Source organism: Pocillopora damicornis, chromosome 7, assembly GCF_964200805.1.
Source record: "Pocillopora damicornis chromosome 7, jaPocDami1.2, whole genome shotgun sequence".
In the NCBI taxonomy this organism is placed as follows: Eukaryota; Metazoa; Cnidaria; class Anthozoa; order Scleractinia; family Pocilloporidae; genus Pocillopora; species Pocillopora damicornis.
In genome coordinates this window covers 20206461-20219653 of record NC_142676.1, presented here as the reverse complement: position 1 = coordinate 20219653, position 13193 = coordinate 20206461, and the positions used below count along the sequence as shown (strand labels likewise).

At 35.1% G+C, this 13193-nt stretch overlaps 4 protein-coding genes across 7 annotated transcripts; 2 read left to right on the top strand and 2 right to left on the bottom strand.

Moving 5' to 3' along the window:
- Positions 1–58: 58 nt before the first annotated feature.
- On the top strand, positions 59–2267 carry LOC113677472 (actin maturation protease). 2 transcript variants are annotated; one of them, XM_027194288.2, is made up of 4 exons: positions 59–319; positions 423–787; positions 1362–1441; positions 2002–2267. In XM_027194288.2, exons 1-4 carry the CDS (start codon positions 150–152, stop codon positions 2065–2067), a joined length of 681 nt encoding a protein of 226 aa, XP_027050089.2. In that variant the 5' UTR covers positions 59–149; the 3' UTR covers positions 2068–2267. The 2 variants fall into 2 exon arrangements, with proteins under 2 accessions (XP_027050089.2, XP_027050088.2); XM_027194287.2 differs by lacking the exon at positions 2002–2267 and having other exon boundaries at positions 60–319; positions 1362–1824.
- LOC113677474 (uncharacterized) lies at positions 1726–4732 on the bottom strand. Its single transcript, XM_027194290.2, has 4 exons — positions 4407–4732; positions 4112–4275; positions 3430–3791; positions 1726–3108 (listed from the first exon to the last, which is right to left on the bottom strand). The coding sequence occupies exons 1-4, from the start codon at positions 4610–4612 to the stop codon at positions 2779–2781; spliced, it is 1062 nt and encodes a 353-aa protein (XP_027050091.2). The 5' UTR covers positions 4613–4732; the 3' UTR covers positions 1726–2778.
- Positions 4079–7009, top strand: LOC113677473 (uncharacterized). Its single transcript, XM_027194289.2, has 4 exons — positions 4079–4935; positions 5157–5386; positions 5628–5743; positions 6563–7009. Exons 1-4 carry the CDS (start codon positions 4826–4828, stop codon positions 6653–6655), a joined length of 549 nt encoding a protein of 182 aa, XP_027050090.2. The 5' UTR covers positions 4079–4825; the 3' UTR covers positions 6656–7009.
- A 1455-nt stretch (positions 7010–8464) lies between these two features.
- LOC113677471 (carboxypeptidase B) lies at positions 8465–12627 on the bottom strand. 3 transcript variants are annotated; one of them, XM_027194285.2, is made up of 6 exons: positions 11832–12627; positions 11310–11411; positions 10737–10882; positions 10176–10283; positions 9988–10083; positions 8465–9646 (listed from the first exon to the last, which is right to left on the bottom strand). In XM_027194285.2, exons 1-6 carry the CDS (start codon positions 12436–12438, stop codon positions 9458–9460), a joined length of 1248 nt encoding a protein of 415 aa, XP_027050086.2. In that variant the 5' UTR covers positions 12439–12627; the 3' UTR covers positions 8465–9457. The 3 variants fall into 3 exon arrangements, with proteins under 3 accessions (XP_027050086.2, XP_027050085.2, XP_089067269.1); XM_027194284.2 differs by having other exon boundaries at positions 11310–11414; positions 11832–12613; XM_089211143.1 differs by having other exon boundaries at positions 11820–12606.
- Positions 12628–13193: the final 566 nt, after the last annotated feature.

Sequence of the window (13193 nt, the reverse complement as noted above, 5' to 3'; positions counted from 1 at the left end):
TCTATCCAAGAACTGAATGCATAATATAGTATGGAGCTGTGCGGGAATTTTACCCAAAACAGAGGTGGCCTGGAGCGAAATCTAAGACAAAATGGCGGAAGAACTGTTGAACATTTCTAGACTTATGTTGATCCAGAACTGTCAGTGAAATGAGTTGCACGAGTGCACACGCTTTCGACGTTAGGAGACAGTGCCTTGAGATTATCTCAGACATAACAAATAAACAGGAAGACTCGTCGGTAGACGATATAAACCTGGCAAGGAAATGGCTTCTCTACTATAGAGAGGTACCAACAAGACTTCAGGGAAAACTACCGCGGTAGGCCAGGCTATCTATCGGTAGGATCGTTGGAAATAGCGTCGATCTTAATTTTTAAGATTCCAAAAATGAACTGAAGGTTCAAAACTGTTATTCTTGGCAGGTGTGGGTTGTCAGCTGTTAGCATGGCAGCGGAATTGATAAATTTAAAGAGAATAGTGGGTGATGACAATGTTGTATCATCTGCACAGAAACCGTACGAAGAGGAATTGAACAACTTACTGACATTGGCAAAATCCAGAGGTTTTTCTAATCAAGGAGAAATGTATTCGGCAGAAAATCTTGCTCATCTTGCTGAGGAGTTTTATGGTGTGAAATGCTCAGTCATAAGTAATGCATTCGAGGATCAACACTCCACTGTCTCTCAATTACTTAAGGGATCAGCTGTGCTTGTCCCGTATGATGCTGATAAGAACAATAAACCCTGTTTGGAGAATGGCCACCGAGCCCATTGGGCTTTGCTCACAGGTTGGTTTTGATTCTGAATTTATGTTCATTAAATCAGTGACACAACAAGATTACTACAACGTAAGCCTCAGTAGAAAACTAATATTTTCTTGTATTTTACACAGTACACTAGGCTTGATAAGCAAGACTTTTTTTAAACCCCTAATTCATTTTCCACATTGACCAAGAATGTATAACATTCAGAAGAAATACTTTGAATATAGTTTTGGTATAGTAACTAACTTACTGACTCCTACAACTCCAAAACTTTTCCAATCTTGTTTCCTTTATTTGATGATGTTGTTTCTTGAACAGAAAATTGCAAGCAATTAGTACCTGCAGTAGCAAAGATTTTGCAGGCCAGAAAAAAATTAATAATTGCCATTTGGCACTATGGAACTCCTGCTGGTGTTAAGGGGGAAATTTTAAAAAACTTTTGCAAGTGATGAGCTTTGTAGCATTGAAATATGTTATGTCCATTTATTTTATCACTTTCTGTGCAAGGGCAACCTTAAAATTTGTGACTTCATAGTTATTCAATAAACTTTAGATAGAATGGCACTCACATTGGGCATTTATATTTTTCCTCTCAAAGGTGTCTTATGTGAACTGTGCGACAACAGCATCGACTGGACATTGTTTGAGCAAGATGTTGATGTTCCCATGTTATTCTGTGTAAGTCCATTACAATCATTTGTCTTACCCCCTAATTGTAAACTGGGACATGTTTACTTTTGCGTCAAGCATGGTAAATCAAAGCACACAGTTGTTTGGACCCTTGAGAGTTTAAAGAGTAGTAATGCAAATCTTTTGGAACTAGATCCGAAACGAATACTAGCTGGGAATTGCATTGTTCCCAGAGACGGCCTAAGGGTTGGACTGTGTCAGAAAATTGTACTTATGTCTGGAAAAAGTTAGAAAATTAAGTAGCAATAATAAGAATATACTGAACAAAGATATTAGATGTCAACAAATTTATTTACCAGTTCTGAGTATTGTTTGACCTAAAACAGTTCTATACTATAACAAGGAATTGAATAAAGTATTTTAATTTACAATATTCAGTATTTATATTCGAGTATTTGCAACGAAAAGGTCAAAACAAAGATTAAAGTAAAAAACCCAAAAGAAAATGATATTTTAAAGGTATTTTTCTCACAGTTTAAACAATTGTGACCTTAGAATATCAGTGATTAGAAAACATTAACAAAATGCCTGGCATTGACAACCAACAGTTTGCCACTGAAGACAAAAATTTCCCAATCATTGGTGGAGGAAAGGATGACTGTATTAAGCTGTAGTTTAATACTTTGCCAGGCCAAAAAGGTTCCCATTATAAGTTCTTTTAAATAAATGCTGGTGTCCTAAGGCTTTGTAACTAGTTTACTACAAAGTGATGACATGTTTTTTTTTCCTATAATTATGTGCATTGCTTTTTAACGTATAGCTCTAAATAACAAATACCCTTAAAATAAAATCAAAAACTCAATTTGAAAGTTAATTTTAAATTATTTCCAAAAAAGAAAATTATTGTAACCCTGAAATAGGCCAGCTATTCCTTCCTACTATTATATGGTTACTTATTTTCCCATCATTTATTCTGTTGCAAATTCCCATTGAAACAGACCTCTACTTTGATCAATTCCAGCTTGATGCTAACACTAAATCATTGATTCCCATGTCATTCACCTAACACAACCTTAGCAAAATCCTAATGTTTTGTCCATTTAAATTTCCAAAGTGAATATAGTTTAAGTACTTGCAATGCATCCACTGAAATGAACTTGCCCATGAGAAGCATACAATTCAGCCTGTACCTCCTCCCTTAACCTGCTGTCTCACAAAACTATTTGGGTACAAAAAGGTTTAATCTGTTGTCAGGAGCTGCTAAGTTTTAGGATGAATATACTAAAATTGTAACTTGCTTGTCATTGCAGGTTGTGAGTGAATCATTTAGTGTCTCCCTGACGATTTTTTTAATTGATTAGCATTAGACAAGCTATATTAAGATTTTAGAAGGCTTGTGTTTGGGTGTGGCTAACCAATCTGTTAGCAGCCATATTACTTTTGACCACACTACACGGCAAGTTCTCTTTATTGATCAAGCCAGCCACCATGTTGATAATACCTTGTCCTTTTTCACATGCTCCACTGCTTGTAGCAATTTTGATGAGAATTTTACTTGTTTTCTCTATCCTTTTATATCGCTCCACCAAAATTTGTTCTTTTTCTGCTTTTCCCCTCGTCAGGAGCTGCTCTCTGACTTTCTGTTTCCTGCGAAATTCTCGGCTGCACTGCTTGTTCCGCTCTCTTCTTTTTCTTTTCTTCTCTTCCTGTTTTCTCTGACATGAGAATTACAAGGAAAGGTTTACTTACAAGTGGAAGTCAGATGTTCAAACCCTTCGAAAAAGGGGTAAAATTTGTTGTATTTTGAGATTAGCAATGACATGTCCTGTTGGACAGATACATGTCTATTGATTAGCCATATATTTCTTCCTCAAATTATTGACAAGTCAAGTACCTTGCATTCAAAACAAAGAGACCTTGCCACACCCCCTTGTCATATATTACTGAGGAAAAACACCCAGAAGAACTCTAACATGCTTCAAATAGTATATGATGATTCTGAGCAGTTTTGCCAGGACCTATAAAGCAAAACTTACTATATCGTCAGTTATGTCTCTGAGTTCTTGACTTGTCGATGAATTTGGTACAAAAGGAAAAGCTTCTCCTGCTTGAATACACTCCAAAGTCACCCCTCTTCCTGTGTCTGTATCATTTTGCCCAGTCCAAATAATGCTATCCCCAGGTTGTGCAACATTGTAGCTACTCATCACACCAGGTAAGGAAGACATGACTAGAGGCAGTGGTTCCAGAAATGTTCGAAAATTCTGAGCATCTTGAAAGTGCGGGCACTCATCTGTGCCACTTACTGGGAAGCCAGCATTTTGAGAATTAAAGTCACTGCCTCCTACTTCTTGCCAGTAACTCCCTGGCAAAGAATCATCACCCGATCCAATCTCACCTGATTAAAGAAGATGCAAGAAATAGTGTCGATCTCTTTGGCCCCCTTCAGGGTTTAAGTGATCTACCAAATAATGTGGCTAAATAAAAAATGTAAATTTCGAGGGCCAGTAAAAGTTAAGAAAAGATATCCAAATTGTTTTATGAGGCGTTTTCAAAACGGACAGCGAGACATTGTGAAGTTATTCACACCTATTTTGGCCGTTATAATTCACACTTAATTTGGCCGTTGTGTTTTGCCATGATATACAAATGCTTGTCATGAATGATACGTTAAAAAATTTTTAGTCAATTATTAGATGGTTGGCCAAAGAATCTCACCAAGAAGCTGCAAAAGGTCCTTATTTTTGCTCAAGCGACTTGCCTCCAGTATTTCTTGGATTGAAGCCGATGGATGTTCTATTTGGTCTACATTGACAGAACTCGCTTCTTCCGATAATGCCTGATTATCAAACCACTGATACAAGCCTGTTACCCTTGGAACACTTTCGAAAAGAAATAAACAACACAATCACAATCAGCTTTCCATTTCGCAAAGTCAAGATAAAATTTTGCCACCTACGCACAAAATCGCTCCTACATCGCAGAACTGTAAGTAATGTAGTGCCTCACTTACCATTCGTCATTCTTGTCATGTTCCGGTTTCATCTCAAGGTTAATTGGCCATTGGATGGAACTATTGGTCATTTCGTTGCCGATTTCGGCTGACGCTTCACCTCGCATCATGCAACTGTGCTCTGGCGAGGGTTTCAAATCAGTATCTAGCAAGCTTTCACTTACATGAGAGCGAACCGAGGATGGTAGAGATTCCATGCTATCCATGGCCGAATACCAGGGAAGCCTTTCAGAGCAGGTCTAGAAAACGTCTTTGAAATATACTTTGAAGAAGGTTCACCATGCGAATTTTATCCTCACCGTTGAATGACGTTGCTCATTTCAAATAGCGCGGCCCGCCTCCCGCCTTGACGTCAGGGCTGTCGTGGCAGCAGGTTAATTTGGCGCGAAAAATTTTAATTGACAAATTTTGGTTCAAATATGGCAAGAAACTATGGCGTCGAAAGTATCCCCACTGAGGATCAAAGAGTTGAAGATGATTACATCGACGAACTTATCAGGAAGTACCTCAACAACGAGGACATGAATAGGTAAAGTTTCACGTTTGGTTTAGTAGATACTTCTGATTGGCTTAAGCACATACAGTCCTTGCAAAGTTTTGAAATTCTCGCGTGGGCGGAAAGAGAAATTCCTTACAATTTTTAACATTTCTTCTCCCTGTGCTCTTAAATGACATTTATTTTTAGTCAAATACTATCTTTTTCTGTGATATATTTCTAACGGTGCTTTTTTTTTAAACTCAACCACAAAGTTTTTACGAAGACACAAGTATTCCCTCACTAACCTCCCCTGAGACTGACAAATGGCTCGGAGAAGTGGTCCCACCAGACTTCAATAACAACCAGGATTTTTCCGTACCAGAACTCTTTATGTTGGAGGATGTGAGTAGTTTACCTGACATGTTCGACGATACGGGGTCCGACGAAGAAGTGCTGTCTATTTTGGACGAAATAATTATGAAGGACGAAAAGAAAACAGAAGGTAAACAAAACCTCGCAATCACGACGCGCGAGCAATTACATCATGCAATTACCCCGCAATCGTTCCATCTGTGTGTAATTTTTTTCATAAAAGTTCTAACAGATTTTTGGCGAATAGTATATGGTTCAACTGAGTAATTTTAGTATCATTTCAATCTTTACCCTTTCAGTTGAATTTTATCACCTTTAGGGTTTTAATGGATTGTAAAGCTGATTCTAAAAACATAGTCGTCCTCTTTCAGCAAAAGTTGTAGTATCAGGAGAGGTCAAACATGTTCAAACAACCCCAAAACTTGAGCGAAAAAGACACGCCACAGCACTTAATGGAGACCCAACATCACAGAACATGAAGAAAATAGTGAGTACACTGTCATAGCAAAAATGGAATTTGTGAAGCATGTTATTAGTTAGAGTAAACAGTACAAAGATTGCCATTCGTACTCCCCTCCCTGTCAAAAATCGTTATAAGATATAGCTTGTTTCTTTAAGTTTTTTGTTCCAGAATGAGCTAATGCTAAAAATAAATCTATTGTCCTCAATACTTAATTTTGCAAAACAACCTGCTCCTGTAGTCAAGCATGTCTCATCAACAAATATCGGCAGCCCTTTTCTTTTGATTTGCTGGAGATGCATTATTCAAGTGCCATTAACCTTTAATTTTATACTAACAATATGTAAAATCAAGTGTCCTAAAACTTAATGATTTCAACTATATTTATCAGTAGTTTCCCACCCACTTTGCCTACAATCTAAATTAGTGGCTTGTTCCCCATAAGAATGAGAAAGTAAGAGGGGATGTTTTGTTTATCATATTCCACATAATCTTACTGTTGAAGGGTTGTCTGAAGATGGAGAAGACTGAAATAAACTGTTTCTTTTTTTTTTCTAGGCAAATAGCATGATAAAATTATTCTTAGTAAAAGCAACTTTTCATTTTTGTTCTGCCTTGTCAATCTTTTTAAAACCCTACCTTTGTAACAAGATTTCAACCAAAGTTAAATACATTTTCCATTACCCTTTACATAATAAGCTCAGTAATGCACGCATTCTGATTGGTTCTCACTTATGATCTATTGGAGGACAGACGTATAGATGACCTCATCATTGAAAAAATCTATTTGTTAATTAGCGCAAAAATCAGAACCAAACATTTTACATTTCTTTACATTATTTCTAGCAAAGGACTTCAGTAGACAGGCGAGTACAACCTACTTGCAGAAGGCCAATAATCATGAAAAGCAGAACTAAAAGAAGGAATGTTGAAGAGTGAAATAATTCACATTGGTTCTTTTAATAACCTTTGAATATAATAAGAAAAAACTGCCAACTGCCTCCAGAGTCCTGATGTTATCAACTGCCAGCGTATATGTTCTTTAATTTTTGGCTCATTTTTAAGCTGCTCTCTGAAATAAATCAAGATCATTTACAAGAACAAAACTTTCAAAGGACTAAATCAATACAAGCCAAGCTTAACCTTTTTTAAGGCATCTTATTTTTTTCAAACCCATTTATATTTTAGTTAGAGAAGCTGGAAATGAAATATTGTCACAAATTTCCTTTGACATTATTTGTGTTGAGTCACTACATGTGAATTGCAAATGTTAATAAAATTTCCTTACTTTTATTTGCACTGTCTCTTTAATTTGAAGGGGGTAAATCGACAGTTAGGAATATAAAATGCAAGGAAATTCTTGAGCACCCTTTTCATTTCTAGATGTTTAACAGATGTGTCAATGCAAACCTAGGGAGGTAAAACAGTTCAAATTCTGATTACCAAAGAGAAGCTGGGTAATAGAAAAATATTTTCTTGTTGCCATGGTCATAGGGGTTTTTGTAAAGCTCTTTTAAACAGAAATATAGTTTCCCTGTGGATAAACAAGAATTACTGTGGCAAGGATTTAGATCTAGAACATGAAATTTGAAACCCATGTGAACTGTCAAGCAGGAAAAGCTGAAAAATTATACACTTAATGTCTAGTATTGAATGAAAAAGTTCTGTTTTCTGAGAGTAGCATTTTGTAAGTCTTAGCAAATGCTGAGACTTAAGCCTAAATTTTCTTTGTCTACAATTGCATCACCAGTGGCATTTAGTAAGGATTCTGCAAAAAAAATTATTTACACCCTTCTTTCTTTGTAAGGAATTAGACAAACAATACATCAGTCCTGTAATAGTGACAATGATTAAAGTTATGATTCCTTTTCTTGTCTTGACCAGTCTTATGCAACAAAAGATGATGGAATGTCTTATCTTATTTGTTCAAAAGCCATTAGTGGTCTGGTTTATGACTTTAAAAGATCTACTTCAAGTCCATCTCCTGTCAAAACCCTAGTCAAAACCTAACCACACCTGTTCAAGAACAATACACACATTTTCAAAACAATACAACAGCCAAAAATTCACCATGCAAAACAAAATGGTTCTTAATTCATGATTCAAAGGTTGCATTTAAACGATAATAAATTGTTCTCTTGGACATATAAAGATCCCATCATCTTTAATCACAATTCACAAATAAATAAAATTAAATCACCATTCACAAGAAACAAAATTGCCCAATCCCGCTTCACAAAAAAGTATTGGGGACCCTCTTTAAGGTTGAGATGACTTCAGTTGGTGTACATCAGTCTAGGGGAAAAATAATTCTAACAGCTCTAGCAGTACATTGTGAGTATGATTTGGATGCAAGATAGATGATACACTGATCTGAATAGTCCATTTCACAGTTGCCTGCTTGTCTGCCAAGCCTTTGAAGAGAAGTGAGGTTAAGGTTGACCTTGTTATGATACAAACGTTGCTGCTTTTCAAATGTAAATTACTTTGTTATCATGCTAACTAGATATTGGTCTCTATCACAACATGGTCACCTTCAGCCTCACTCCAAATCAAAGCCTTGGTAACTAAGTACACAACTGTAAAATGGCCTATTAAGCATCATGAGCGTAAGACTGAGTTTTAAAATGAATATTTTACTTCCAATAAATTCAACCCGAGAATTAAGAAATTATTACAGCTGGGATTCTTCCAGTGTTATGACATTATATACCTTTCAACTCATTATACAGTCCAAACTGAAATGAATTTATTTTTAAAAAAATATTTATTTTCTGATCCCTGATTCTCATGGCAGAAAATTAACATTAAATATAACATAATTTGAGCTTATAACACAAATTACATAAGACTTCAAAATTTACAGAATTATCTACACATCTCATGTATAATCCCAAGGTATTGGCTTCATGGTACCTTTGCACATAAAAGAGATGTTTACTTTATATTTCAGACCTGTTAAATACCAACAGTAAAAAAAAAATTACACACTCAAGTAGCGTTAACCTCTTTAAGTCCTCGTCTAGAATCACTTAGGAATCCTAGCAACATGCCTGAATCTAGTAAATGTGCATCTTAGCATATTGGTTTATACATCTCAAACAAAGAGTACATATGCACAAAAATTTAGAAAATATTTTTAATTTCAGCTTTAACAGTACAGTCTTTTATCAAGTCAGTGGAAAAGTATTAAGTCTAAAAAGGATTTTGCAAATCTATTTTGATGAAAAGAGGGAGAAAAGACAGCCATAACAAATATTTTGCATTGAGAAGTTCAAGTTTGCACAAGGACCTCGGGTCATTTTTTTGGTATTTTAGGGCAAGTAACTCTCACAGCTTGCCCTGTCATTAAAATATATCTCATTAAATAATAATAAAACTATTGAATGAATTATATTTTTTTTCAAGAAAAACTTTCCTGGATTCTTTTTACAAAATTACCTTTACTGTTAATTATCTTTAAGTTGTAGACATAAATATTTCAGAATTTTTTTGCCTCATTACATCAAAAGACATTAGCCATGTCAACAGTTGCACATGTTAAACCTAAGTAGTAAAATCATTTGCTTCTGACCCAACATTTATTTTTTGCAGTTCAAATTTCTCCTTGTTTCAAACTGGTTAAATTTTTCTTTCTCGTTAATTCAGATATGATTGAAAAATTTTTAAACTTAAAAAAAATAATTTACCCCAACATATTTTTACACCATTTAAAATCTAATACATTTAATCCAGCTGCTTTTATGTTAAAGGACAAATAACAGCAAATAATGTTCCTAAAGATCTTAAACTGACAATACGTCTTTGTCGTCTGTAGTATATTTTCCATGAGAAAGGTACACGGATGTTACAAAGCAAGAGAACACAAGTACATCCTAAGATGAAGATGAAAAAACTAACACTAAATGGCACTCCACCTGTTTTAGAACGCTAGAAAGGAACACAATGAAAAGAATGAATTAATGCCATTATCATTAATAATAACTATTCAACAGTTTAGAACAATAAACCATTTACATAGGCCACTGCAGGATACAAGTGTAAAAGTTTTGCTTGATCTTTTTCAATTTTTTTCCTTACCATACAACAAATCAAACCATTTTATTACTATGTAACAAAGCTGTTTGATTTAAATCAAAGTTTTACCATGATGGTATATAAAAGTAGGAAAATGCACACTCTTCCGAGAACTAATCAGATTGCCAAATTCATTAACCTGCCCTGTTAGAAAAAAAATTCCTTTTTCATATAATCTTTATCTTGTCACTAACCTGTTGTTGAGCCATGATCAAAATCTGTGTTTGCTTCCAGTTATGTATAAAATTAAAGATGGTTGGATATAGTGGGTGAATAACCTCTAACTCAGCCTGCATGAAAGACAAAGATATAACCTGAGTTATATCATACATACACACTTCCTCCCTATTAAGGTCAAAATCTAAAAATATATATAACTAACCTTTAGATCCTCACTAGGTGGATTAAATGTACTAAAACAGTTTTTGTCAGGAATATCAGATTTCATCTCTTTTCCTCCCCACAGAGAAATTTTGTATGTAAATGGAATCTGACAAGAAAACATAAGATAACATTTTAAACAGGGTCTCCCTATTTCTCAACCAGATGAAGAAAATATTTAATAATAAATAATAACAATAACAATAATACTGAATTTATATGGCACCATTTCTTGTAGCTCTATAGCACTGAATACAAAATATATCTCCCAACTTCACTTCCTACTAATGATCATTTTTGATTTTTCTAAAATGTATTTTTTGTCTAGTGATCTCCCACCCTCCTCTTATTCCAGAATTACCCACAAACTATGTTTTACCAAGGGAGAAATTTTCTCACAGGTCTCATGCTTTCAATATCTCACACAGAGTTGCGACATTTCTCATATTGCAAACAAATCTGACTCACAGAAAATGATCTTATTGCTCAAACTGTTAACAAATAATCAAAGCTTCTGATAGAATAGAGATGCTTGATATAAAAAAAATACATCATTTTTCACCTTCTTCTCTTGGTTTGCATAAGTGAAAATGCCCGCATCAAATAAAGAGGTATTTGCAGGAACAAGCTTGAAGCCTGACTTCAAAGAGGAGGACATGAGAGATGCCAAGTAGAGGACATCAACACCAGAACCTTTGGAATTTTCATCTGTTGAGATAGATTTACGTTCACTTCAATAATTAAAATTAAACTTGTAAACTCCCTGAAGCAACTAACATGTAACCTCTCCCTATATATCTATACACAATTCAGAAAGTAAGTGATGAGAATTCTAAAACTCATCAGGTTCAAGTTGCCATCTTGACCTGACACCAAATTCTTTTAACTACTGTACAAGGAAATTTGACTAGATGTTAGAGGGGAGAATTAACAATCTGATCTTAAGGGTTGAGGGTTAAGTGATACCAGTAATACAGTGGGTGTATAACCCTTGCACACATGTGCAAAATTCACACAAAGTTATGCTAATTGCCTTCCTATGTAAAAAAATTTATACCCTGAATCTTAGGGAGAAAAGTAAGCCGCAATTTTCAATAAATTTGTTACTAATCTGCTGTTTAAGTTGAAGACCTACCTGATAATGGATAAAGAATTTGTCTACTTCCTGAATGGAATGAGAAGAAAGCATCAAAACTGTGTTTAGAGGTCAACTCTCTGAAAACTCTACATTCTGGTTCTGCTGAGGAATGAAAATTATATTTAGATTTGCAACCTCAAATGTAGTCAAGACAGCTTTTTAACAACATGCATTACATAACTATGTTAATCAGAAAATTCCATGAATAAATTATTAATTTGACGTCAACCGGTAATTCATCATTGACCGAATTTTCTCATTACAAAAGATATATTGGTCTAAAAAATCTTCATTTATACAATGTAAACACATTTTGTCAAGCTCAATACATCAGATGGCACCTTAAATAAATGAATAACAAAAGGAAACAAAAGATGCATCCTCTTTCATGGGGAGAATTAATTTTCATGTGATTTTATTCTCTCATTTAAAATTAATGTCCTGATTAGGTTCCAAAGAACACAAACACACACAAAGAATCAACTGAACAGCACAAATAAGAGAAACCTGTAAACAAACCCGCTATAATTCTATATGTTCCTTTACTGGTGCGTCGAAGATTCGCTGTCAGATCGGTGTTCAGATCAGCGTTGTTTGCAGTACCCATCCAACAATAGTTTCTAGTTCTTTCGACGATTGTGCGACCATCTGGATTCACGATGGTCAAGATGAAAAGATCAAAATTGTTAAGCAAATATCGGGTAAACTTTGCTCCATGAGTTTCTTGTAGTAAGTCATAACCCTGAGTTATATTTTCTATTAAGTGGAACATACTCTGAACGGGGAGGAATTCGGCGGCATGTTCGCCATAGGAAAATAAAATTCTGGATCTGTTGTCTGACTTGCTCTTAGAAACAGAGTCGAGAGAGAAGTTCGAGACTCGAACAACGAACTGAGTGAGTCCCATACGTGAACGGTAACGCATCTGTACGTCCAAAAATTCAGAATATTTCGAGGAAACATGATGAAGACACTGATTCATCCTGGAAAGATTATGGTAGAAATCGTAGTTTGGAAGATACTCTTCCACTGATGGTCTTATATCAAAAATCATCCCTTTGGAAACACAAGTAACCAGAAAGAATGCCGCAACGATCAACCAGCTGGGAAAGTAAAGCAGGCTCATTTCTTGAATGAAACTCCTTGTCACGTTTACAAATCATCTAGACCATGATAATTAAACCTACACCGCTGATCTCGATCGTCGCAATGCCTGAGAGACAGATTTTACAGACAAATTTTAAAATTTAAGAGCTCAAGATGGTTCACAGCCCTTCATAATTTTGTTTTTCATGGCGTTAACCGCTGGTTAAAGGGAACTCCAGCGGTTGTCACGAAAGGAGTGTCACACAGGCGTTACACCAACAGTAACGCAGTCGATCAAGTGAACTACAAATTAGTCAAACATCCACACTTGACAAGAACGTTAAAAAATGAAATGATACATTTCAACACTTTTCTTGCGTTTTTGTTTATTCACCCATACAAAAACGGAAGAGTAAGGTGTTTTAATTGTTTTGAATATCGGAAACGGGGCATACAACCAGTGCAACTCAAAAACATTGCTTCAGAATCGTCATTGTTGACAGAATCAGGATTAGACATTTAAGGTGACATTACCGTTGTAAGAAATCGAGAAAATGAAAAACTGTTCACAATTCGTTTATCATCTCGAGCAGAGAGGCACTGTGGCCTATAAGAAACCGACTTAAACTTAGTAAAGAGCACTAAAAAATTAAATATAAAACAAAAAAAAGAGAAAAAAGAAAAACAAAAGCAAAAAAAAAAACTAAAAACCAAAAATAAAAAAAAAGAAAAAATAACCTCCGAGTATTAATATCCAAATCAAAGACCAGTAAAACGCCTCTTTAACTCATGAAT